The sequence below is a fragment of the Mustela erminea genome, chromosome 1 (genome assembly GCF_009829155.1).
Source record: "Mustela erminea isolate mMusErm1 chromosome 1, mMusErm1.Pri, whole genome shotgun sequence".
Classification (NCBI taxonomy): Eukaryota; Metazoa; Chordata; class Mammalia; order Carnivora; family Mustelidae; genus Mustela; species Mustela erminea.
In genome coordinates, this window is record NC_045614.1 from 17,994,356 (window position 1) to 18,020,264 (window position 25,909).

A 25,909-nucleotide genomic window follows, 5' to 3' on the forward strand; every position below is an offset into this window, starting at 1 on the left:
CTAATATTCTGTCCAATAGCTCGGTCAATTGCTTGGAGTGGGATGGAGAACTCCTGAACCATAATTATAGATCTGTTTCTCCTTTCAGCTTTACCATTTTGTTTCCCATATTTTGCAGCTCTGCTTTTGGTGCATATACATTCAGAACTGCTCTGTCTTGTTGATGCACTGATTCTTTATTCTTTGCTCTGAAGTCTGGTATTTCTTTGTCTGATATTAATATAGCCACTTAAAAAAATTAACATTAACAGGATATATCTTTCTCCACCTTTTACTTTCAACCTACTTATAGTCTCTATGATCGACATGCATTTCTTGTAGAGAAGATGTACTCGGGTCATTTAAAAATAATCTGTTCTTCCAATCTCTGTCTTTTAATTGTAGTGTTTAGTCTACTTGCATTTAAAGTAATTACAGACAGGCTAAGGCTTACACTGACATTTTATTACTTGTTTTTTCCCCCCCTCTGGACTTTAATTTTAATTACTTCAAAACAGCAGAACTTAGTACCAAATGTTTAAACATCCATTATAATTGCTACATTCTGTAACCAGCCTTGTTTAATCTCAGCAGCTACATAAAACTCATCAATTTTTCTTCAGGAAAAAGGTAGTAGAAATCCCAAAGAATGAAGGAAAAGACCACTAATTAAAGGTCACATTCACGGATCTATAATTCTTCGGCATCTCGAGTGGCGGGGAGGAGGCAGGGAAGACGTGAGGACGTTAGAAAAGCGTACTTCTTAACTTTGTGGCCCCATTTGTGTTCTCTGGCAAGGCGGGGCAAGGCGGGATCTAGTGGAAAGGAAAAGTTCAGAGGCTGGAATTTCAAAGTAGTGGTTCAGATAAGGAGGCCCTCAAGAACAGCAGAATAGGAAGACCCCGAAGTAGCACTGGAGTCCTCTCCATCAATTAGGGGGCTTCGTCCTGGCATCCAAGTCCTTGTTAGTTTCTTCAAGTTTTGTAGCCAGGTCCGGTATGCCACGGTTCTGAGCCAGGTACAGAACTCTCACCACGGCTAAATCCAAGCAGAAACTGGAGCACGGTGGGCATGGAGGATGGGTCTGTTTCTTATTTTTTAATTTGATCCCTCTACTTCTCTTGCCTTCCTGTGGGCTACTTGAGGGGAAAAAATGATACTTGAACATTTTTGTAAAATCCTATTCTATTTGCGTTTGAGTGTATGGTTTTGCTTACTTCCATTTAGGATCTTTTGTTCTCCCTGCTTTTAAACATATCTTGAGTATTTCCTTTTCATACACTGAGCACATCAGATGGTACTGTAATTTTTGTTTTGTTCATCAAATATGATTTTTAGAATTCATGAAGACAGTCCATTTATATTTACCTCCATTTTTACCCATTCCGTTGGTCTCATTGTTCCTTCATTTCTGAAATTCCAAGCCTCCTCCAGTTATGCTATCTTATCTTTTTGGAGAGTTTCCTTTAGCCTTTCTCTAAGGCAGATCTGCTAGCAACAATGCTCTTAGTTTTCCTCTAAGAATGTAGTTACTTTCCCTTCATTCCTGAAGGATAGTTTTCCCAGATATAAAACTTGCAGGTGACTGTTCTTTGCCTTTAGCACTTGAAAAATGTGCCACTTCTTCCTGGCCTCCAAGGTTTCTGGTAAGAATCATGCTGTCATCTGAACTGCTATTTCTAGCAGCTAATTCATAATTTTTCTCTGGTTGTTTTTAAGATTTTTTTCTTAGTTTGCAGAATTTAATTATCATGTGTCTTGGCAGAGACTTCCTTGAGTTTTTCTCTTGGAGGTTCATTCAGTTTCTTGAATCTGCAGCTTTAGGTGTTCTGACAAATTTGGGAAGTTTTCAGTCATTAGTTCTCCCACTAGCTGTCCAGCCTCACATTCTTTCTCATCTCCTGGGATTCTAATGATATGAATGTTAGATTTTGTGTTACTGTCCCCAAAGTCTCTGAGGAGCTGTAGTATTTTTTCAGTCTATTTTCTCTCTGTTGTTCAGCCAGAACAGATTCTATTGATTTGTGTTCAAGTTCACTGATTCTGTTCTCTGACATTTCCAGTGTACTACTGAGCCCATCAGACACGTTTTATAATTTTTTAAAAAAGATTATTTATTTATTTGACAGAGATCACAAGTAGACAGAGAGGCAGGCAGAGAGAGTGAAAGGAGGAAGCAGGGTGCCCGCCGAGCAGAGAGCCTGACGTGGGGCTTGATCCCAGGACCTTGAGATCATGACCTGAGCTGAAGACAGAGGCTTGACACAATGAGCCACCCAGGTGCCCTTATCATTTGATTATTGTATTTTTCCTATCCATAATTTCCATTTTGTGTTTTTTTGTAACTTCTATTTCTTTGCTGATACTTTCTAAAAGTTCTCCATTTGTTTCAAGATAATTCATCATTGCTTACTGAAACAATTTTATAATGGCTGCTTTAAAAGTCCTAATTTCGTATGTTAGCAGTTAATCATTGTTTAGATTTAGGGTGCATGTTCTGGCTGTAGTTTCAATGACAATTTAGTTTCCAGAGCCCTTGTAATGCAATTCTGGCCTGCTGTGTTCTTCTGGCTGCAAGAGACTGTCACTCAGTCTCTGATGGTACTTCTAACAAGGGCTTGAAGGCACTTCCCTGGGCCAGGGGGTTTCACTAGGTGGGGGCTGAGTGATGCTGGACCCATAGAATACAGTTTCTCTTGACTTGTTCTCTGGCTGCCTGGTGCTGGCAGACTTTCTGTTTGATCTCTGCAGGAACTGCTGGAAGCAAGAAGCACTTACCTGGCCTTTTGCTGCTGGAGAGAAGGTTGTAGGAGGTAATCTCCTCCCCCTTCTGCTCCCCGACAGAAAGCTAGATGATACCAGGCCTGTGGGTGTCACTGACACAGTCACCTGGTGGAGGACGAGGCATAGGTCGTATTGTAATGCTGTCAGGTGTAGAATGGGCAACAGGTAGGCCCTCACGAGCCCCATGTTCAGCAGCACTGAGCCCACTGCTATTTGCTGATTATGGGCAGGAACAGGGCTTCCTCTTTCCTTTTCCTTTTTTTTTTTGGCAAGAAAAAGTCGGCTTTTAGTTCTTTCTTTTTTTCCTTCTCTTTTCTTTCTTCTTCCTTTTTTTTGGAGGGGGAAAGCACCTATGCTTGTTGGCACTTCCGGGTTGTAGGTACTCCCCAGGGCCCAGACCTGGGTACATGGGAGATGAGAAACAAAACCCAGGGAACTCACTGCACACTGTCCTTCCTCAGTCTACCCTCTCATCTGCACCTTTCAGATTCCTTTTATAATTGTCTGCTGAATTCTTTTCAGAATATTTAGCTGTACTCAGAGGAGAGGAGAAAAAAAATTGAATCAAGTGGTCTTCTCTTGGTAGGAGTTTTCCTAATGTATAGCATTCTGTACTTTTTAATGTTTGAAACTCTATGTATTTTTAGTCAAAACTGAATTTGCTTTGTTTTAAAAATATGGGGGCACCTGGGTGGCTCAGTCTGTTAAGTGTCTAACTTTGGCTCAGGTCATGATCTCAGGGTCCTGGGACCCAGCCCCACACTGGGCTCCCCACTCAATGGGGAATCTGCCTGTCCCTCTCCCTTCACCCCAGCTCACGCTCCTTTTCTCAAATAAATAAAATCTTTAAAAAAAAAATATGAAGAAGAAAAAAAGTTTTAAAACCACACAAGGTTGCTAATGTCTTTTTTCCCCTAGAGCAAGCCAAAAGATTATCTTACCAAATGCGGGACTTACTGTCATTAGCCTCAGACCACTATGAACATTTTCCAAGAGGCACAGGATTTTTCCGTAAACAATGCGACACAAAGTTGCATTGCCTATGATACAAGCATGTTCACATCTCAATCTGTATCATAAGCACTCGTCACCCAGTGAAGAACATGTGGCATACACGTAAGCAGAAACTGCTACGTCCCACCCAGACGGTGCTTCCCACCACAACCCCCATCAATGTCTCTGTGGTTTCAAAAAAGAATGCTCAAAACAGAAGTCATAACTGATCCACAGACCTTCTCCCTTCAGCTGGATTTTTCCAGTATGTATGTCTGCTGGGAAACCCAGGCTCAGTGTCAGAGCACCACTTTGACTTTTCTCTCTGTTACCCTCCACATCCAGTTTTCAAGTCGAGTTGATTAGCTGATTTCACCGGCTACTCCTACATCAATCAAGCTGCTATCACAAGAATTTCTGCCTTCAGTCATCTGTCCCCCAGCTCATCTTATCCACTGAGAACAGGGGAGTCATCCTAAAGCCGACTCTGGGCCACTTAGTTGTTACAGGTAGCCACCCTTTTTAAAAAGCATCTTAGGGGGGCATCTGAAGCTTGGGTTCCAACCAACTTCCTAGATTTGACCGCCCGTTATTTCCAGCCATGTATGTACAGATGACTAGGACATGTCTGTTCAACCCACACTCTTCTCCCAAGAAGCCCCAGATGAATGAGGTAAACAGAAGGGATGTAAGGTAGCATGAAGTGGGGCACAGAGCCCAAACCATGGCAACCCAATGCCCTGTGCAGACCAGCCACTAAAGCAGCAAAATGGAAGAGATGGCAGAATAAAAAACAGTTCCCCGAAGGGAAGAGAATGGAACACATGTTTAAGGCGAAGCAGATGTCCTGAGAGGCACACAATGGCTGCAGCCTGGCCACACTTCCTGCAATTGGCTTCCCTAAGACTCCCTATCAATGAACACCTTTTTATAAATTTGAGTTCCTCTGAGTGTGTTTCCGTTCTTTGAAATTAAATAATCCTTACAAGGGTGCCCCATGAATACTGGTCATTGTTCTTTTACCTAATGTGAGCTGTCTAGGCTTCACACCTTTGTTTATATGAGTTCCTTTGCCTGGAAGACTTTCCCTTACAATGTTACATTCAAGGCTTCAAAACCACCTTGTCCAGGTAATTGTCATGATTCATCCCTCTCTCATAGTCCCTTTCCCCACCCCAATTAGATCATAGCTTGCCTGATAATCTAACGATAATATCCAGCGCCTAGATAGTAACTGGCAGATTGGAGGCACAGGAAGTAAATGAATCTTTATCTCGTTTTACCTACATGGTGTTTTGCACTTAAGAGTTGGCACTTAAATATTTTATTAGGTAGGTAGGTCAGTGAGGTTTGCAAGTTACTTGAATTTTTTTTCTACCACCATGAACTTCTGTTAGTGTGAACCAGGATGAACTTGTTTCTGAAATAAATGAAACTCCGCACTCATTACGCCTAGAAGGTCTATGGCATGGAACCGGATCGACTGTAGCACATCAACAAGAAGATGACACAATCGTATCCACAAGGGGCTTGCAGTTCCGCCCCAGCTAGAAGTAAGCAACAGCACAGAGTACCTGAGTTCTTGTCATCTCGGAGTCGTAAGTCACAGAGGAGATACGCAGCTTCTTTGCCCATCTCCATTAAAAAAAAAAAAAAAGCTTTTCCACTTCCCCTTCCCCTAGAAAACAACACTTCTAATTTTAAGAGAAAAATGAGTAAAAAACTTCATGAAAATGTACTAAGAGAAATAAATATTAGGCAAAGAGGCTATTTTTGACAGACAACACACGGGGTTTAAATCCCCATTAAGCAGCTTGTGAATCACAGCCCTTTGTGCTCAAACTAGACTCAGAGGAAAACAAGCTTTTGTAGACCACCAACAATAAGCTGGGGGGGGCGGGTGGGGGAGGTGGCGGGTGGGGAGGTGGTGGACGGGGAAGAGCAGAGCCAGGGAAAGACACAGAAGGCAGCCACAAAGACTGGGACCGTTAGTTCTCTCTCCTTTCCCTTCTCCCCCCAAATTCTCCCCACACACATACAGAAAGAGAAGACCAGAAGCAAGATTGGGGCACATGAAGAACTGGAAAAGAATATTAAATAGCCAGCTTTAAAAGGCTCTTTTTCCACTTGAACAAAAGTAAAATGTTCTCACAAGCGAAATGGAAAAGAGAGCTCGCACCCAGGCTCTGCTACTTAATGAGAGGAGGCTAGAGCTGATACGCCCATTGTGAATCCACACAGTGGCAGATTTTCAAGCAAGGAAATCAATCAGTTGTGACTGGATGATTTAGGGCTCAGGAATCATCTGGTTCAAACCAACAGGGAGCTGAGGGGTGGGAGGATGGGGGATGGGGTGGGCAGGGTGACACGGAGGTCGAGCAAGGGGCTCTATTTCTTCTGTCCACCACCCTCCGGCCCCGTCGGCCCCCTCCCCCAGCCCCACGATCAGTCACGGCAGCCGACACTCCGGCTGATTTAGCTATATTCACTTCGTTCACTTTCTCGCCTCACTCCCTACAACCTTCCAACGGGAGGAATTCAGCTTCCCCAGGCACACAGACTCCAGCGGTAACAAGCTGCCTAGTGCTCCTGCCGGTAATCTGTCACTTTGGTTTCTTCCTTGCTGTCTGCTTGCTCCCCATGGAGGCAAAATTTAGAAACATACCATCACGTGGGGTCTCCTCACACAGGAACGATGGAGTGCTCTGGGTTGCAGTGACCTCAATTTCTTTCTTCCCCGCCAGAGCTGTCTGTCCTGGCTGTTTCTCACCTCCTTGGCAGACCTGGGGGCACAAATCTGTTCTTGTTTCGCTAACATCTTCTGGTCCTTTCTCCTTGCTGCTTACTTCAGGAATCTGCTCCAGCTTTCCATGCAGACACAACCCAGCGGGGCCCAGTTCCTTCTTCCCAGAGCTGCCGCTGCTGCTGTTGCAAAAGGGGGTCAGTTCTTCTCTCTTCCTGGCCACAGGCTCCTCACAGATGAAAAGAGGCATCTCTTCAGGAGACGGGATGGGCAGTTCCCCGGGGATCAGTCCGTAGCTAGCTGTCTGTTCCTCAGCCACCGTCATGGAGCGCCTGACGGCAGGAGCCCCCACTCTCCTGGGCGCAGGACTTGGCACGAGGCTACTGGAAAGAGGCGGCAGGCCAGAAGAAAGCTCTTCTCGGCCAGGGAGTTCAGGATACTTCTCTCCAAGGTTGACAGCTGGGGGAACCGAGAGGTGAGAACATTCCGACAGGGCCCGGCGCATTGCTTTCTTCTGCTGGGGCACTTGGTCGAGCAAAGACCCCTCCTCAGGAGAACTCAATCGCTCCAGCTCCTTCTCATGGTCTCGGTCATGAGAGCTGACATTTACACACTCCTGGGGGAACTCTACCATAGTGATCGGTGGAATGGCAGTGGCCGAAGGCTCAGCTGTGGGGGCTGGGCATGCTATAGCCACAGATGGGGAGGATTCACATTCAGGTGGCCCAGACTTATCCTTCGCCACCCCTGTCGCCCGGCAGCCGGTGATGATGCCATTCTTTCCTAGAGTTGCATCCCTCGAGCCCTGAGCCACTGCATGGAAGTTGGGGTTCCAAACACTGGTTTCTTGCTCCTTAACATACTGGGTGGGGATGTCAGCAGCCCCAGGGAAACCCACATCTGACTGGCTCTTGGTCTCTGGCCCATTCTTCCCTGCCACCATCCCCTGAACTGTATAGGCTTTGTTCTTGTCTGGACCCTCTCCGGGTCCCACATGGAACTCAGCTGTCTTCTGGTGGACCGAGTTCCCCTCCGAGGAATGGCAGGTTTCTGAAATCACATACCTGCTCTCAAGGTGACCCGAGGCTGCCTGATACTCCTTGTCCGGCACTTCAATGCTGAGCTCTTTGTCTAGCTTCCCCTCAAAGAAGCAGAGCTTATTCTGCTCCAGGAAGCTGGCATTTTTCACAAGCCCGTCTTTCAGCTGCCCGTCCATGCTGACATTCAGTCCGATTTCATTCAGTTTGCCCTCTGTCCTCTGCCATTCAAATCCAGCTTGGCTGATTTCTTTTGGGGGGTCCATTTGGCACTCTGCAGGCTTGCCCTTACAGAGCTGGCCGTAAGCGGCAGTGCGAGAGGCAGGCTGCTTGTCTGAGAGCGACATCGTCTCTTCGACTGCTCTCCCCCCTCGCTCCTGGAGCTCTAACACCACCTACGATCACACAGAGCTGGCAGTGACATCACACCAAGTCCCCAGTATTCATGACAAAACCTATCTTTCCCCCAATGCTTCCCTCTCCTCCAGCAGCTGGGTGCTAAATGTATTTACTAGTGTGAAAGAAAGAACGAGAAAGAAAGAGAAAGGAAAGAACCTGCTACTTTCTGCACAATCAAATGCCACAGCCAAACTGAAAGTGTAATTTCCTGTTAGCTAGCACTCTGTTTAGATCTGCAATTTACAACACGGTATGGTGCCAATCTGGGTACTGAGGGTAGTAATTACTCCGGCTTTCACTGATACAGATACATGCATGCCCACACGTTCACTTATCTGACACTATGCCCACACTTTCCCATTCACCCACTCAAAAAATCGTTTTAAAAATAGGCAAGACTCATTTGCCAGTCCCCAGTCATAACCTCGAGAACAATGATTTCAGAAAATGGCTCAGAATTTCACTTAAAAAAGACCTTAATGTAGTATCAAAATTGGAGGTGTTCATTTCTCAGAGCACAGGTGGGTTTGCTGTCATAGCAACTTATCAAATTCACTTGAAAATTGACAAGTGGAGTCCCCAAAGCCCAGGGAGAGCTTCATCTGTAGCTCTGCACTGTGACAGAGTTTAATAAAGGGCTCCTTCCCGGATTTCAACAATCAGGGCTTTGGAGATGTATATCCCAGTAAAAGACACTTATGTGACAACATACCCCCCAACTCCTTGCACTTTGACTCCTGACCCTGCTCCCCCTGGTTCCTTGGAAAAGCAGGGTCCCTCCCTCCTACACCAGCCCTGCTTTTTCCAGCTAGCTGACTGCTCAGTTGCTATGTGAAAACACAGGGCCAGTGGATTTTCCTCTGACCTCTACAGCACAGGGACTCTGGCAATCTGTGACAGGGTCCAGGGTCCCAATTTAATCTAGCACGGTCCTTTGCTGTGCTGGCCTTTCTTTGAGTTTATAAACTGTACATTCCGGACTAAAGAATCCATAAAATAAAATGCTTGAAAAAGAAAGTTACACTTAAAGGACAGGCCATATTCTACCTTGAACACAGCTGATTTTTGTTGCTTCCCCTGTAAGCCACCATCATGGGCTAACATAGGATACTATGAAATATTCTATCAAAAATACATGAGATGCCTTGTTCCAAGACAAAGAAAAGTCAGGCTGGACTGTTTTAAAGCCATCTGCCATCAACTGCACTGATCTGATTATCGTTTTACAATAGCGCTTTTAGAAAAAAAAAGGGGGGGGCAAGTTAAGATTTTTCTCTTTAGGGGCACCTGGGTGGCTCAGTGGGTTAAAGCCTCTGCCTTCAGCTCGGGTCATGATCCTGGGGTCCTGGGATCGAGCCCCACATCGGGCTCTCTGCTCTGCAGGGAGCCTGCTTTCCTTCCTCTCTCTCTGCCTGCCTCTCTGCCTACTTGCAATCTACCTGTCAAATAAATAAATAAAATCTTTAAAACAAAAAAACAAAACAACAACAACAAAAAGATTGTTCTCTTTGACCTATAAAATGTGACAAGATAACCAAAGCGCAGTCCAGGAAAGTTTCCTTAACTGGAACCCCTTTCTCCAAGCACCCATTCTCTACTACTCATACCACTCACACAGCTTCTCTCGAGTCCCCACCTACAGTGCAGGAACCAACTGTATATGCCTTCTACGGTACCTAACACTGGGCTATGTTCATGATCAGGAGTGGTGGTGCTGAAATCCTCCCCCCAACCAAAAAAAAAAAAGTGCATTTCCATTTAACCTCTGCCCTGAACATAAACTGAGCCTCTCGTTCTTCTTGACCTTAAGCAGTTTAGTAGCAAAACACGTGAAAGCCAGTGAACCAAGGTTCACTGACAAGGAACTAAGGTCATCTTACTCTACCGCAAAGCTCCCACCAGGAAAGGGAAAGTGAAGATGCATAATGAAATGAAGGGGTTGCCGAAGGATTATGATTCTACTAAGTAACCAGGGAAAAAGAAAGATGAGAGCCTCAGATACAGAAAAGCTTGGTAATGAAACACAGCTGAATCCTAGCTTTCTTATATATATACACGTATGATATATATAATTAAGTACATATATGATAAAAGTTAAGAAAGTCTGGCGGGAGGCTGTTGTTGCAATGCTGTCCAAACAAGCCAGAGGCAAATTTTAGAAAATACCTTAGACAAGAGGTATGCCTCAACAGCCCCATCCACTCAGAAACTAGTCACTCCCTGCCCCTAACACGCATGCGCAGTCTCAATTCACTGACATCTTCTATCTTTGGTTTGTGGGAGAAAAATATTAATCTGGAGTCAGAAGATCAGGTTTTAAAATCTCTCTCCACTAACAGGATTCTGAGCACTGCACTTAACTGTTCCTAGCTTCAGTTTCTTCATCCATAAAATGCGGGGAATCTTAAAGGTGGCTTCCGGTCTCTCCATTTTAACACTCTTACATCTCACGAGAAGGCTGAAATATGCATCAAGGAATCGCAGGTCTGTTGCTATGTCCCACTCAGAGGGATTTAACTTGGGGCTCCAGTGGCCAGTATGTTCAGCAGACCCCGCCCCTCCCCATGCAAGAGAGCTGCCTGTTGGAAAAGGCATGATGGGGGCCATAGCAGCACGTCTGACAAGGCAACTCAGCAGTCTGAGTTGGCTGCCATATTCTGGAGGGGCAGAGAGAACCCGGATGAAGAACAAGCATGGACACTTGTTCCTTAGAGTCCAGTGATTTTTAATTCTAGGCAGATACTCCAAACCCTCCCACTGGCACCAACAACAAACAGAACAAACAAACATAGCTCAGGCAATAACGAGAGTTGCCAGTCCCTGGTACTGTCAAATCCCACATATCTTGTCTCAGTGACTCCATCTATAAATAGCAAACTGCAAGTCAGCCAAAGACCAGGAGCAGGAACCTGGAGAATGAAGCTGGCCGGTCACAAGGGAGCACATATTCTGGACCGTAGCTCTTACTGCTTATCAGAAATGTGGCAGCCTGAAAGAAGACAAAGATGCGGCATCTGGCCATTGGCACCAAGCAGAGGCCTCAGAGTTTATAAGGCTCGAGAGTCAGAGAGGTGAAGGGGCAATATCAGTGCCCAAGTGGTGTAAGCCCAGACAGGAAGCCCAGAGTACAGGGAGTGCCCAAGACACCACGTCAGCTAGATGCTCCAGCCTACACAAAACAAGCCTGGTGTCACCACAGGGTCTGAGTACAACAGAAGAACATAAGGCATGGTATGGAGATGTCCACAGAATCCAACCCTTGTGCAGGGGTGAAGTAATGAAACATAAAAAACATTTAACACAGAGAATGTACCCACTGATGCTAGCTTAAAAAACAAACAAAACAAAAACACAACAAAACACTAAGAAAATGTATTGAGGTACGAAGTAGTTTTACCACTTCCAGCCGGGAGTTTGATGTGAAATGATCAAGTGTAAACCCTTACACTGGAGAACTACTACATGAGGTCCCCTCTGACAAAGGCAGGCAAAAATAAACCACCACCACCAAGAAACGCCATACAAATCTCCAATTTCAATAATTAACAGATAGGAGAAAAAGAAAAGCTTGTTATTTCTCAAATTCGTACGAACTGCCTAAAGAAAATAATATTCTATTCTCCCAATCTCTGAGGACAAGGATCATTTTATTCTATCTTTACATTTTTATTATTATTTTTTAAGGTTTTGTTTGAATTGCCTGCTGTTCATCACAAGTGCCCTCCTTAATGCCAGTCACTTGCTTCCCCCAACCTGCCCTCCCTTCTGGCCACTTGCTCTCTGTAGTTAAGAGTCTTGTTTCTTGGTTTGTCTCTCTTTTTCTTCTGTTTGCTCCTTTGTTTTGTTTCTTAAGTGGGTAAGGATCATTTCATAAAAACAGTAGTGCAAGGACAATGAACCATGTGCTTCAGGACAGAATCAGAATGCTCCAACTCCCCTAACTTCACCTGCTCGCTTTACAGAAGAGCGAACAGGAGCTAGAGAAGGAAACAACAGTGGTTTGTCTGAGATCACATGGTGAATTAATGGAAAAGCCACATGGAAGATGCCTGGTTTTGGACCACCAGTCTTCGACACTGCTAGGCAGAACTTCACCTTGGTCACACTGGATGTATCCCCTTTTCATTGCTTCTTTTTTGTTCAGTAAAGACAAGTACTACAGGCTTTAATTTACAATACTCGTAATTTACTTTTCTGTGATCAATTCAAAAACTTCCAAATTAATATCCTTGTGTATACACGTATGTGTTTTGTGGGCAAAGCAAGCCTGAAATAAAGGAGAAAAAGCAGCACTGCATTTAGTTTTGGTGTCTATACCTTCATCATGGCTTGCTTTAATTCTGCAAAGAATGAGGAAGATGTGAGTAACTTCTTCCTTAGCAATCTTGGGTTCTGAGTTTCCATTCTCAAGAGAACTTAATTTTATGTTATGTTTTTGTATAGTGCCTCAACACCGTGAGCTTCCCTTCATGGGGCTTCTTAACAGGCAGGCAGGTCCTGCTTCAGTAAGAACAAGGAGAGATCCAAAGATGGGGAAGGGGACAGAGTGGCTTATACCAATGCATACCAACGAAGAAATGACAAAGAATAAGAATGAATGGGTTTTATGATTCTCGAACGAGGTGAATGCTACCTGGATCACAAAGATGGGGGGAAGCCTAGTAAAGAAGAATTAGTAAAATCTGAGGATGGCTCTGTCAGTGCTCTGATCCAGTTCAGAATTATAGACATAGTTTCACTCCTGAGTTCACGTTCACCCACAGGGCACAGCTGTAGCAAGAACTCAAACCTCACCAGCCACGGTGATATTCTATCAAGTTGGTGGATGAGGAACTTACATGAAGCCTTAAAAAGGCTGAGTATGTCAGGCAAAAATAAATTTGCTTAGGAATCAGAAGCCTTCAATTCTAGACTCAGCTGCCACTGGAATTCCTTTCCGCTAGGTTCTACTCCTATTCTAACAGAACTCACTTCGATGTCACCTCTGTGAAATCTCCCAGACCTTCACCCCCAAACTGACTCCCTGATGTTTTTACATTATACTTGCTCTACTCCATCTTAGGATTTGGCAACTACACCATAATCTTTTACTTATGTGCCTTTCCTGAGAGCTACTAGAAAGCAATGGGGGTGGCCCAGCAGTTGCATACACGTTAAGTTCTCTCAGTGGAAGGATGAATGGATTCCTTTTATATGGACTTTATCATTTGACCTTACCGTTCCCATCATTAAACTCATCTAGAGACGTTCCATTTTGGAAGGTTCTTTGGGTTAAAAACTTTTACATTCCATTCCGAGTCTAAGCAAAGTACAGAGATTCCCATGTGTCTGGTCAGCTGGTGGCTTCTGAGGCTCGTTCATCAGGCCATATAACACCATGTGTAGGCTCCAGGCATGTTGGCACAATTGGCAGGTCTCTGACCCCAGCAGATGCACTGGCAGATGTTTTGGTTTTTGCCTGTGCCTTGAGCTAGTACTCAACCTGTTCAAGGCCTTGGTTTTGATACGTTCCACAACTGGTTTCTCTGCATCTTTCCTATCCGTTACCAAGGCAACTAAGCTACTTTCCAGATTGACCAACTGTTCCCTGTTATTGTCTCCATGAAACAATTTCTAATAAATTACCATTACAACGACAGTCAATGATTCTACTGATTACAATGACTGAAAACATTCTTTACTAATAGAACCCGAAGGGTATGAAGTTGCAATCTAAGTTTCTTACCTGGGAGGAAATGATGTTTGTGTTTTTATGCACATAATTATATGCAGTAACATTTCAAAGCCATATTCTACTGAATTTCAGATACATTTTTTAGTACATGTTAAACTCAAGGAAACTGCAATTCTCCCTAATTAAGTTTCAAAGACAGGGAAGTAAACAGTATCAAAAACTGAAGTGAGGGGTGCCCTGGTGGCTTAGTTGGTTAGGTGACTGCCTTTGGCTCAGGTCATGATCTCAGGGTCCTGGGGTCAAGTCTGGCATCAGGCTCCCTGCTCAGCAGGGAGTCTGCTTCTCCCTCTGACCCTCCACCTCTTGTGCGCTCTCTCATTCTCTCTCTCCCAAATAAATAAAATCATAAACAACAACAACAACTGAAGCGAGCCATCTAACTTATGTGAGTGACTACTTATAAAGCTAAATCACAGACTGGGGACCCACAAAATGGAGGCCTGACTCTGAAGTCTAAAAATCTTAGTCTGCACCTCTGGGAAACGCCTCACTGCCAAGGAAACCCAACATATACCAATCACATCCCTCCAACTCAGCTTTAGAGAACAGAACCTACCGCTAGCCTTGTAAGGAGGTCTCCACCCTCCTAGTCATGCTACTATGCAGCGCCACTTGTAATGCTCTAGAAAACGTGCTCTAGCCCCAAATCCCTCGGGCAGAGTGTACCTCCGCTTCTTAGGCACTGTACTTCCCCAATCCATGGACTGTTTTCCTTTAAATAAAGGACATCAAACTCCTTACTAAAATGTATTTTCTGTCATTTGACACCGTAAAGCACTAAAATGTTTATAGATGAAAAGTCCCCCAAGAAGTAGGACCTGGAAATTCTAACCCTTTGTTCTTTTAGCATCATACTGACTCTCCGGTGATCTCCATGAAAAAGAAAAGAGAATCATCCAACTACAAAAGGCAAACCCACCCGCTCCCCCCATCTCTTCCACCATAAAGTTGAAGATCCTCCGCTTATGGAGGCAACACATGGGCTCCCAGACCTGTCAAGAGCTTATATTCCTCCTCTCAATTTCATCTCAAACTATTTCACAGATCTCCCTGCTTTCCTACTTGACTTATATCCCAGCCACTCCAAAATGTTTGCTACTTCTCAAACATTCCATGCACTTGTACTTCACTATGTCTTTACACAGTCTGTGCCCTAGAATACTTTACTCACCTTTGCTCTAAAAACTTGTAGCTCGTATTAAAGAACTTCTCTCACTAGAGTAAATTATCTGTTTGTGTGTTTATCTCCCCACTCTAGAATCCTTGATGAGTAGAGAATGTGTCATTAACCTATCTTTAGAATGTGGGAATAATGTTACCTGGTGTACGTTGAATGAATGAATGAACTAAATACTAAAAAGTCCTAATCATGTTGAGTGTCCACTATTTACAGAGTAATAGGCAACGTCTGTATGACAATTATATTTCTGTCTAAACTTAAACAAATTGCCATCACTGCTAATCACTTTAAAAACTAACAATTTCAATTTGCTCATAGCTGAGATAACCTGCTTCAACATCTTAGTTTGTAAGAGGTAAGGGTGGGGGCCCCTGGTGGCTCAGTCAGTTAATTGTCTACCTTCAGCTCTGGTCACGATCCCGGGGTCCTGGGATGGAGCCCCTCACAGGTCTCCTTGCTCAGCAGGGAGTCTGCTTCTCCTTCTGCCTTGCTTGCTGCTCTCCCTGCCTGTGGTCTCACAGTGTCAAATAAATAAAATCTTTTAAAAAAGCGGGGGGGGGGGGGGGCGGGGAAGGGAAATAAAGAGAAATACGATAAAGGGTAGACCTCTTTATTGTCTACTTCATATTTTATTTTATCTTATTCCCTTTTAAGATTTTCTTAAAATTTTATTTGAGAGAGAGAGCGAGCTAGAGCGAGCACAAGTGGGGTGAAGGGCAGAGGGAGAAGCATAGAGACTCCCTGCAGAGCACGGAGAGACGGATGTGGGGTTTGATCCTGGGACTCCAGGATCATGAACTGAGCTGAAGGCAGATGCTTAACCAACTGAGACACCCAGGCAGACCTATTTTTTAAGATTTATTTTTTAGTATGCTCTACACCCAACATGGGGCTCAAACTCAGAACCCCCAGATCAAGAGTTTCATGGTCTACCAAACTGAGCTAGGCAGGCACACCTGTCCACTTTTAAAGAAGAAAATATTTCTACATCAAAATTCAGAAGCTACACTGTTTATCATCTGGTTTCTGAATCTCCCAATGCTATTGTCACCTCGGGATAAAAGTGACTGGTGAAGGAGTGTTAAGGGGAAGAACCTCATCTTAAAGTAGAAAAATTAACACTTGCTGGACTCATTTCTAAGAATATTTACATGCACTGGTTCCAATAAGGCAAATGGTAGCCCTGGATTCTTTGAGGTTTGAAAGAGTTTAAGACAGTGCCGAACATCAATAAATGGTAGCAATTTTTAGTTGTATGACATACAGAATTTCCCATTAAATTTCTCTAATTATAGCTATTTTTTTTAAAAGCTAGAGAATGAGCAGGTAGATGGGAAGAAAGCAGCAAAAAAAAAAGATATTACCAAATAGATACTTCTCCAGTTGTAAAATTGTAGCAAGTTTTAAGATTACAAATGGTTTTTTCATCTGCTGAGCATATTTTATTTATAAAACTGTTAGGATCTGAGGTTTATAAATTACTTCGAGTTTCATGCCAAGAGAACTTCCTACCATAAACTGACATTCCCAGCTGCTGGAAGAAGGGCTCAGGCAAACTAAAGAAAAAGAAATGAAGCCAGGGAGCGGGGGGAAAGAGGCCAGTTTCTAACTATGGCAAATGGAAGGCCCTGTCTACAGGGACCCATGGTGACTGTCCCACTGTCCCAGGACAACATGCCAAGTGCGCTGTCACTCACAGCTCTACCTGGCTGCCAGGGAAGCAACTGGTGTGAAGCGACAGCACAGACCCGAGTCCAGTAGAGGGTTGTCCTTTCACACCTGCTCTTTCATTCACAAAACACAGTCCCACGGGAAGTCTTTTTCTGACAAAGTGAGCTTAGATTTCCCAATGTATCACAATCCTCCCTGCCTAGACTATACTTCAGAGTATGTGACAAAATCTTCTTCTAAAGTTTCTGTAAACTTGAGAGTAGCATGAAAGCATAACAGGAGAGAAAACAGTAAGAGAGCACATATTTAGCAATATATTTACTTTTCATATTTCCAAAGAGGATAAGACTGGGAAAAGAGAATTCATTTAGGGGAACCTGGGTGACTCAGTTGGTTGAGCGGTGATTTTTTCTTTTTTTTTTAAGATTTTATTCATTTGTCAGACAGAAAGAACACAAGCGGGGAGAGAAGCAGACTCCCCACTGAGCAAGGAACCCATGTGGGACTTCATCCCAAAACGCTGTATTATGACATGAGCTGACTGTAGACGCTTTACCGACTGAGGCACCCAGGCGTCCCGAGTGGCCAATTCTTGATGTTGGCTCAGGTCATGATCTCTGGGTGGTGGGATCAAGCTCTGCATCGGGCTCCGCGCTCTGTTCAGAGTTAGTTTGTCCCTCTCCCTCTGCTCCTTCCCCCCTCCTTCAAAAATTAAATGAAAATTAATTCATTTATAATTTTTTAAATGTCATTAGATGGCATATATGTGTAAAGCTCAAAAGTAGCTGCTAGGCAAAACATGAATAAATCAAACACAGCCTCTGCCTGGAGAATAAAATGCTAGATGAGCCAAAAGACCTAGATCCCAAACCCAAATTAGCTTCTGATTCAAAATTTATGTCCTCATGATGTGTTTCCATTTCTCTACCTAAAAAAGTACTTACTTAGTGCTTAGATATTAAAATTAAAAAATATGACTGTCAACCTTCATCTGTTTCAAGAACCTAAAACTTCTGGAACATTCCTCTGCAGCAAGAATAAGAAAAGCACAGGCCTTAGTGTCAGAAAGACTTGGGTTCAAATTCTACCCTCTGATACGATACTATCTGCATGACCTTCATTGTGAGGGTCGCCATTTTCTCATCTGTAAAATGGAGAGAAGACTTCATAGCATAGTTAACTGTGTGTGTGTGTGTATGACTACCTACATACCTACCACCAACATAACTAGGCACATGGTATCCACTCAATAGATGGCACTTGCTATTAATCACTGGCAATCAGGGGGAGGGCAGTTAACACAAATGACCTGGAGTGAAGAAGAAAGGAAACGCTGAACAAGGCCAGGTCTAAAACCATTCATGGATGAAACCTCAAGGCCTACATGACCAAAGGTGCTTGAGTATGAGGGGCCACACTACCTAGTTCCCTATCGCAAATCACTACACTTCCCATTCAACTAAGCTCCATGCCTCAGAGCCCCAGGCTTGCCCAAGGCTCTGTATCTGCACATTCACCTGCTTCCTATACATCTTGGAAGAAGTCTTACTAGAAATCTGCATGGAAGATCCTCTTACTGGAAAATATGCATGAAGAAAACATCAAAACACCAGTGAGGGAGGAGGGCATACAAACCTGACCATGTGAGGTTACATTACTGAACGTGGCACAGGACTGTGTGGCTGGATAGAAAACCTCGCCATACAAGACATCACCCCTCCCTAGGATATCTGACTCATTTAATGTGATACAAAGGAAAATGCCAATTGGATTTTTATTTATCTTTTTATAAAACTATACAAGTTAATTCTCAATTTTATATGTAGTAATAAATAGGCAGAAGAGTCAGGATAACTCTAAAAAGTAGTCATAGGGTAAGGAGTGGGACTAGAACTCTTAGATATAACAATATACTATTAAAGTCACATGGCGCCACTGAAGCCTCAGTGGAAAGACCAATGAGTCAGAAAACAGCAAACAAGCGCCTGGGTGGCTCAGTTGTTCAGCGTCTGCCTTTGGCTTGGGTTGTGAGCCCGGGGTCCTGGGATCGAGCCTCACATCAGGCTCCCTGCTTGCCAGGAAGTCTGCTTCTCCCTCTCCCACTCCCCCTGCTTGTGTTCCCTCTCTAGCTGTGTCTCTTTGTCAAATAAATAAATAAAATCCCCCCCCCCCAAAAAAAAAACAAAAGAAAGAAAGAAAGAGAACAGCAAATACATACAGGACTGTAGAGCCTGACCAAGGCAGCACTTTAACAGGAGACAGATAGACACATGTTGGGAGATGACCAAGTCACATATCATAAACCATGCAAACATATACATCAGCCAATTCTACATCAATCAGAGATCCAAACTGTGAAAAGTTAAAAACAGAAGTTATTTTTATAAACTCACAGTAGGGATGGATGGACGCTTAACTGACTGAGCCACCCAGGTGCCCCTAAATGAATTCTCTTTTGTTGGTCTTCTCCTCTTTGGAAATAGGGAAGTAAATATACTGCTAACTAGATGCTCTTTTACAAACTTGGTGAAACACAAGGAAGTCACCAAGTAAGTAAAACACAGAATACATCTACGCCAAGAAATAAATGTTCACCTATAGGACCATCAAACATAACAACAACAACAACAACAAAAAAAAATGCACTAGTGGAGAAAGTACAGAAGAGCCAGTATGGGTATTTGCCAAGTGTTGAGTAAATCTCTTTTGACAGTGTGGCAATACCCATCAAAATTACCAATCCACAGCCTTCAAACCAGAGAGTCTACTCCAGAGTCCCTTTTTATTACACAGATGTACTAGCAAAAGTATGACATTCTGTCTAAACAAGGGTGGTCTATGGACTTTGTTCTAATAAAAGAAAAACTAGGAAACACCTAAATGCCCACTGATAAAGAAGTGGATATATCCACGTGATGAAAATACTATACAGCAATTAATTAAGAATGAGGCCCTCCCCCCTTTGTACTGATTTGTGAAGACCTTTAAAATAATTGTTAAGTTTACAAAGCAAGGCACACACCAGTACATATGGTAGGTCTCCTCTGTATAAAATCCACAAATGTGTGTGTCATTCCTTCTTTATGCATAAACTCTCTGGAAGGATATACAAAAACACTGTTACCACTGGGAGCCTGTGGAGAGGGAAATTTGGATGGGGACTGATAGAGGGAAGCAGACTTACATTTAAGGGTACACCCTGTCACCATGGGAATGTAGTGATTCAAATTTACTAAAAAAAAAAAAATTTAACTATTAAAAAAAGTATAGACTGTCCTTGGGGGAAAGGTGTGATATGATTACAGAGGAAATAGCAACTTCTGCCTGAAATCCACCATTCTCTCCTCAGCCACTTTGCAAGAGCATCTCTAACAACACACACAAATCCTGTTGCTACATTTTTCAGGAAATATGAAGAAAAAAGAAATGGCTAGTGTTCAGAAAATTTACACGTCACCCTCTGCGTCACTGCTCAAACTGAAGAACCAGTCTAAAAAGTAAAAATAAAGAACTGGCTAGAACGCTGGAAATCCTAATGAAGGCTGGAAAGCCCTCTCTATGTGACTTCATTTTCTGCCTTGGCAAGAGCGTAGCTAATAGAAGAAAGATAAAAACAGAGAAGATGAGAATGTCTTCTACAGATAACGACCTAGAGTATCCTCTACTCACACAGCACAGTAATCCTCACTGGGCACAAAATTCATGCAAAGACAAGCTTCACCCAAAACAGAAAGTCCCATCATGCAGCATATCCACCATTCCCTGACAAAGCCTGTCCAAAACCCTAAGGCCAATTGGTGTTCTTGGTTGTGGGTTTTTGTTTTGTTTTGTTTTTGTTTTTTTAATGTCTGGAGTTAGTAGCTGCATCATGCAAAGTGAGAAACAGCATCATCTGTAGGTGGCAAAACCCCAAAGGCTAAGAAACGGTTTTTGAAGGTTAGGCTCAGGGGAGCCGTGATTAGGTGTGTACTTTTCAGGAAAAAAAAGAAAGAAAACATTTCTAAACCTCGAAGGAATCATTTTCTCAATCTCATTCCAAGTACTTGACTGAGGAGATCCAAAAAGGGCAAAAACAGGAGGAATTCCACAGTGGCCAGTGTCAGACTTGTCCGAGGATGCACACTATGTCTCATGGACAAAGACCATGTCCAGAACTCCGCCTGACATGCAACTGTGGCTAATGGCCGTGAACAAACTGGTAGACGATGTGGCTGCATTACAGAGAGATCATTTCCCACTTCTAGAAACACAGAGTCTGTGCCTAGCAATGCCGGCTGGGAACTGGTTACCATGTCCTCATGCGGGGAAGACCATTTTCACTGACTCTGAAAGCAATTTGGATATTCAGTCCCACCAGCACAAGCTACAAATATATACTGACAAGAAAATAAATCCCACGCATACAGCTAGACCTGAAATGTTTTCTTTCCTCCTGTGAATCCTGACACAAAATAAAGATTAAATCTGGTCGTAAGCTTTACACATAGGAGGCACTTTTTCTTTTTTTTTCCAATTAAGAATAGTGGATGGTGACGGGCCTTCTGCTGAACAATTCATTGTTTGAAATTCAACTTCCCCTAAAACTCAAGGTTCAGTGCTGGGTAAAAAGGCATGCAACGTAGCCACCAACCTCCTCAAGCTGGACACAAGGCATGCCCTTGGCTGCAGAAAACACGTAATTAGCAGTTATACATTTTCATGCCGACAAACCAATGATTAAGAAGGACGATTAAAGTCTGGATGGAACCAAAGCACAAGCTCTTTGCCTTCCGGATGCTGACTCAAAAGCCCCAAGCGCACACACGTCCCCATGGCAGGGTCATACCGCTGGACTTCAGTTGCCTGGCTCTCTCTCGTTCCTGGACGGTAGACTTCGGCAAAAGTGGAGTAAGGCCTCGGGACTTGGTAGGTCTCATGTAGCCTTTCAGTGGCTCTGCCACTCTGCTTTTATCTTCCTTGTTGCCTTCTCCTGGTGCCTTCCGCTCAGACTTTTCAGTCATTTTGTCAGGGGCCTCCGAGATCTTATCCTTGGGTTCTGGGAATTCAGGATCCTTCGGAGGAGGCACTACCAACTTATCTACCGCCGGCAATGGAGTAGCGGCAGCCCTGCCATCTAACAAATCTGACTCAAATTCTGATGTGGCCGCGGAAGTATGTCTGGATTTAGTGATTTCAGAAGCCAGGCTAACTTCTTCCACTTTCTTTTTTTCACTTGTTGGAGGCAAAAGGGCTCTATCTACCTCCTTATTCAAACTGTCTGGGTCCTTGGAATCTCGACTGTCAGTATTTTGGTCCTCAGAGAAACTGGGCTTTTGTGCTTTGTCTCCCAGTAAGTCAGGAATTGGAACTGGAGCAGAGCCTTCCTCAGACTCTTTCTTTTTGTTAACTGGGTGTGTTGGAAAATTATTCCTATCTGCACATGCTTCTAGGACTCTGCCCTCACCTTGTAGGCTCTGGTCTTCTACTGGCATTCCAGAAAGGTGTCTCTCTGCAACCTCTGTGGTTTTTTCTATCGAATGCTTAGCTGCAGCCCTGGGCACTGACTCAGAGCCTCCCTTCCCAGATCCTCCATTTATCCCTGCTTCAGTCCTGAGGGGACCAGCAAGCTCACCTTTATTCTTAAGAGTGTTACCTCCCTGGCTGTTAACGGTGTCTACAGCTGCTGTGAGAGTGAGGGCAACCTCTCCTCCTGTGCTTGCAGAAGATGTGACAGCAGAGGGGACCTTGGGTCTTTCCTGAGCTGGGACTCCATCTCTGCTGCAGTTATCTACCACTAATAATTTGGACAACTGGGCTGGAGTTGTCTCTTGCCCACTTTCTGCCAAGGGCTTTGGAACAGATTCACCCTCCTTTACTACTTGAGAAGCAGGAGCGGGCAGTCCTTCACGGGCTGCTGACTCCAGAGCCTCTGGAGGGGCTGACTTATTCATCAACCCTGGGAGCATTCTGGGGCAGGTAAATGTGATATTTCTATTTTCGTCCACATAGCCCATTCCTTCAGTTCTGTGGTCCCCAGTGGTTTCCATGGGAACATGTATTTCTGATGCATCTATCGTATTCTCCAGAAGATGCTTCTCGGGAAAACTATTTTTAACCTTTTTACTTTTTCCATCATTGCTCCTTTCATTTGGTTTGTCAGCCACTGCAGCGTGTCCCTTGGCTGCATCTGTCTTATTCTCTGCAGACAGTTCTGCAGGGACAAATCCTGCCCCCTGGATTTGGTCTTGGCAGCTCACATCTGTCACCTTGGTAGCTGGTTCAGTAACAGCGGCGTCCTTGACTATGTCTGTCTTGTTCCCACCAAGAGCCCCAAGCTCAAAAGAATTAACCTCCTCGTTCTGACCCTTCTGTTCACCTACTTCCACTGTGGGAAGAGCTGATGGACATGAGGACAAGGGATCATGATTCAAGGGGGAAGAGAGTTCTAAGTCCTTGTTTGGATGAGGAGTACTCCCAGCATCTCTATCCTTCCCTACAGAAGGTGGGTTGGGGGTTTCTTCCTTGTTCTCCATTCTAGCAGGCTGTGTGGAATAATTATTTTTGAACTTTTTGTTTTTGCCCTCACTACCCCTTTTTTTAGGCTTTTCAGAAATCCAGGGAGCTGCCTCACTACCCATCCAAGGACACACTCCTTCCTTGCTCTGGTTACTGACACCCCTATCTACAGCTGAGGCCCCCCTTTCTGTTCTAGCGCCAGAAGTCTGAGTCGTGCCTGACTCACTTCCCAAAGGAATCAACATGTGCGAGGCGCTGGGCCCCCTCGCATCACCCGTCTCCACAGCCTCCGTGAGACTCACTGGGGTCCCTGGTTGCTTTGAAGAACCCAGCTCCTCACTCTTCTCCCCAGCAGGCGTTCTTTCGGTTTTAGGGGACACCTCACTTGGCCCGAGAGCAGCTGGGCCATCCTTCCAGCTGTCTGTAAGAAATGGGGGCTCAGATCTTGCTCTTCCCTTCCCAGAACTGGTTCTCACTTTCCCAGAACCTGCCCTTGCCTTCCTGTTTCTGCCATCCCCTGCTGTTCTCTGAGATGGCGGATTCTCCAGCCCAGGCCTCAACACCTCATCCTGCGACTGCTTGGAAGCCAAAATGCTTGTCTCCTGACCTGGCTTGGGAGGAGCTTCCTTTGTTAGTTCTTTAATCTCTTCAGTTCCTTTAACCTCTTTAGTTCCTTCAGTTCCTGCCTGCCTGTCTTTCTGCAATTTAGTCACTTTACTCTCATCATTCGCTTCTGTTGGACTAATTCCTAATGAGGTACCTGTTGGCAAAGTGGGCACCGGATAAGGCAGTTCTTTTGCGGCTATGGGTTTTGAAACCCCACCCATGGCCTCTTGGTACAAGACAGGAGAGCAACCCTCTTTGGGCCTGATCTCCAAAGGAATTTCTATTTTGTGTGCAGAAACTTCGGTCTGGGGTCCTTTCAGAACAGACGAACCCATTGTCCGGTTTTCATCCATGGGACTCTTTAGGTGGGGTGCAGGCTCTGGTTTGCCTTCACCTGGCTGTAGCCATTTCTGGTCCTGGCCCAGTGGTATTGCCTTGTTACCACCGACTTTCCCATCTATTCCCGTCTTGGGCTGAGAACTTCCTGCAGTTTTCAGGGATTCTTCCAAAGGACACAAAGGCACGCTGAGACTTTCTGAGACAAAGTTTTCTGCTACCAGTTTGGTGGCTCTGGACTCCACTTCACATTCCTTTTTTAAGTTTTCTCTGGATGCCAGTCCATATTCCATGCCCACAGGGGTAGGCAGGCTGGGGAGAACCCCTGATTTCTGTGGGTCTGCTACAAAGGGATGACCTTTACGGTCATCTGCACTGTCTTCATCCCAAGGTCCCCCAGGCCGGGGCTGAGAATATCTTTTTTGCTTTGGTTTCTTCTTTTTTTTCTTCATCATCATTGGTGGGCTCTCTATATCCCAGGCCTCCCTGCCAAGATCTCGCTTGGGTTCAAGGAAGTCAAGATGAGTAGTTTTCCTTTGGTTCCCAGGCTCACCATAGGTAGACGGACCAGAGACCCAACCCAATTCAGACAAAGAGCAGGGGCCCAGCCCAGGATCGAGAGTCTTCCGTGGAGAAGAGCCTCCCAGCAGCTCAGGAGGGACCCTGGCAGGCCTGGGCCGAGTGGACCTGCGGTCACTAGGTCTGTACACTTGTTTGCCTTGTGTGGGAGGGGTACCTGTAATACATGAAGTCGGCCAAAATTCCAAAAAAAAAAAAAAAAAAACTCCTTGTTATTGTTTCTTTAAGAAAAAAAAAAAAAGGTCCATTTACTGACTCAGTTAAGTCTGTTTTCACCAACCCACACACTAATTCATTTAGGTTAATAGTTTTTTCCAAAATATTTCCCATCCTTAACTGGGATTAGCAAATTAACAAAGATCATCATCTCAGGTAAAGAAAAAAATTCAAACAGAGTTCTTCTAACTTTCTATAATAAGTAATACCTATCAATCTCATCTGATACTTGTCATTATTTTTAATAGGTATGTAATTCCCAATTTTGCAACAAGATGATGATAAACTCCTATCTCTTTTTGGTGACATCTGTTAATTAACTGAATGCAATATATAGGATTTTGGACAAAATTTATAATTCTAAGAGTCTGTCACCAATATTATACTAATTACTTGTCAGGCTAACCAGATCAATTCTGGGAAACAGACCAGGAGGCCAGACTTATGCTACTGGGGGGCGGGAGGGAAGGAAGAAGAAAAGAAAAAAAGATACTGAATTAGTATTTTGGCCAAAGAAAAACCCTCCTCATTCCAGAATCAAAGCCTCCTACTTCGAAAAGACAAATGTGTTAGATTTCAATGTTCTGTTCCTAAATGTACTTCCCGAAAGACAGAAAAATATACATAATGCCCAGTAGGGTAATGAATTAGAACAATTAGGATAACCACCCTTAGAAAAGTTTCAGGAAACCAACTGCACCAACCTCCTATCTCCAAGTCAATGCAGCACGGATTCAAGATCCTGGGAAAAGTCCCACTAAGACCAGGTCTAGGACAGCTCTTGTCACGTCTGACCCAATGAAATGACTTCAGAGAACATTAGAACACTTACATAGTACTGTTTGTTACTGTTTTTACTCTCCAGTGTCCTGCAAACCCTACTCTTGATTTAACATCTCAGGTCAGTTACTGCTTCTCTCAAAAAAGTGCTAGGCTTTAGTACCCCACAACATTTATAACATTTAATTTGGCAATTAACCAGTAGCTATCTAGTGCCATCTTTTATACTATTTACTGAATTATTACATAAATCTTTGGTTTCAGAGTTTATGCCTGGCAACTTTCCTTGCTATCCAGGCTATGGGACAACAAGACAAGGGCAAGGACCAGACTTAAGTATCTATGTGCCTTAGCATGGTGAACTTTGTATACAATAA

The 25,909-nt window shown here is 44.1% G+C and overlaps 1 protein-coding gene and 1 pseudogene across 17 annotated transcripts in view; both read right to left on the reverse strand.

Annotated features, from left to right (window-relative positions):
• The window catches only part of MAP4 (microtubule associated protein 4), a 193,852-nt gene that overhangs the window by 24,222 nt on the left and 143,721 nt on the right, over positions 1-25,909 (reverse strand). For 10 of the 17 annotated variants that reach the window (XM_032318317.1, XM_032318294.1, XM_032318277.1 and 7 more), the window contains exon 9: positions 21,346-24,693. The exons of 4 other annotated variants lie outside the window; for them this stretch is intronic. In XM_032318317.1, the coding sequence (XP_032174208.1) occupies positions 21,346-24,693 (3,348 nt within the window). Of the gene's footprint in view, positions 1-6,421; positions 7,932-20,563; positions 21,312-21,345; positions 24,694-25,909 lie in introns of those variants that run through there. 3 more of the 17 variants (XM_032318371.1, XM_032318362.1, XM_032318335.1) reach the window with 3 other exon arrangements.
• Positions 232-2,106, reverse strand: LOC116576322 (annotated as a pseudogene).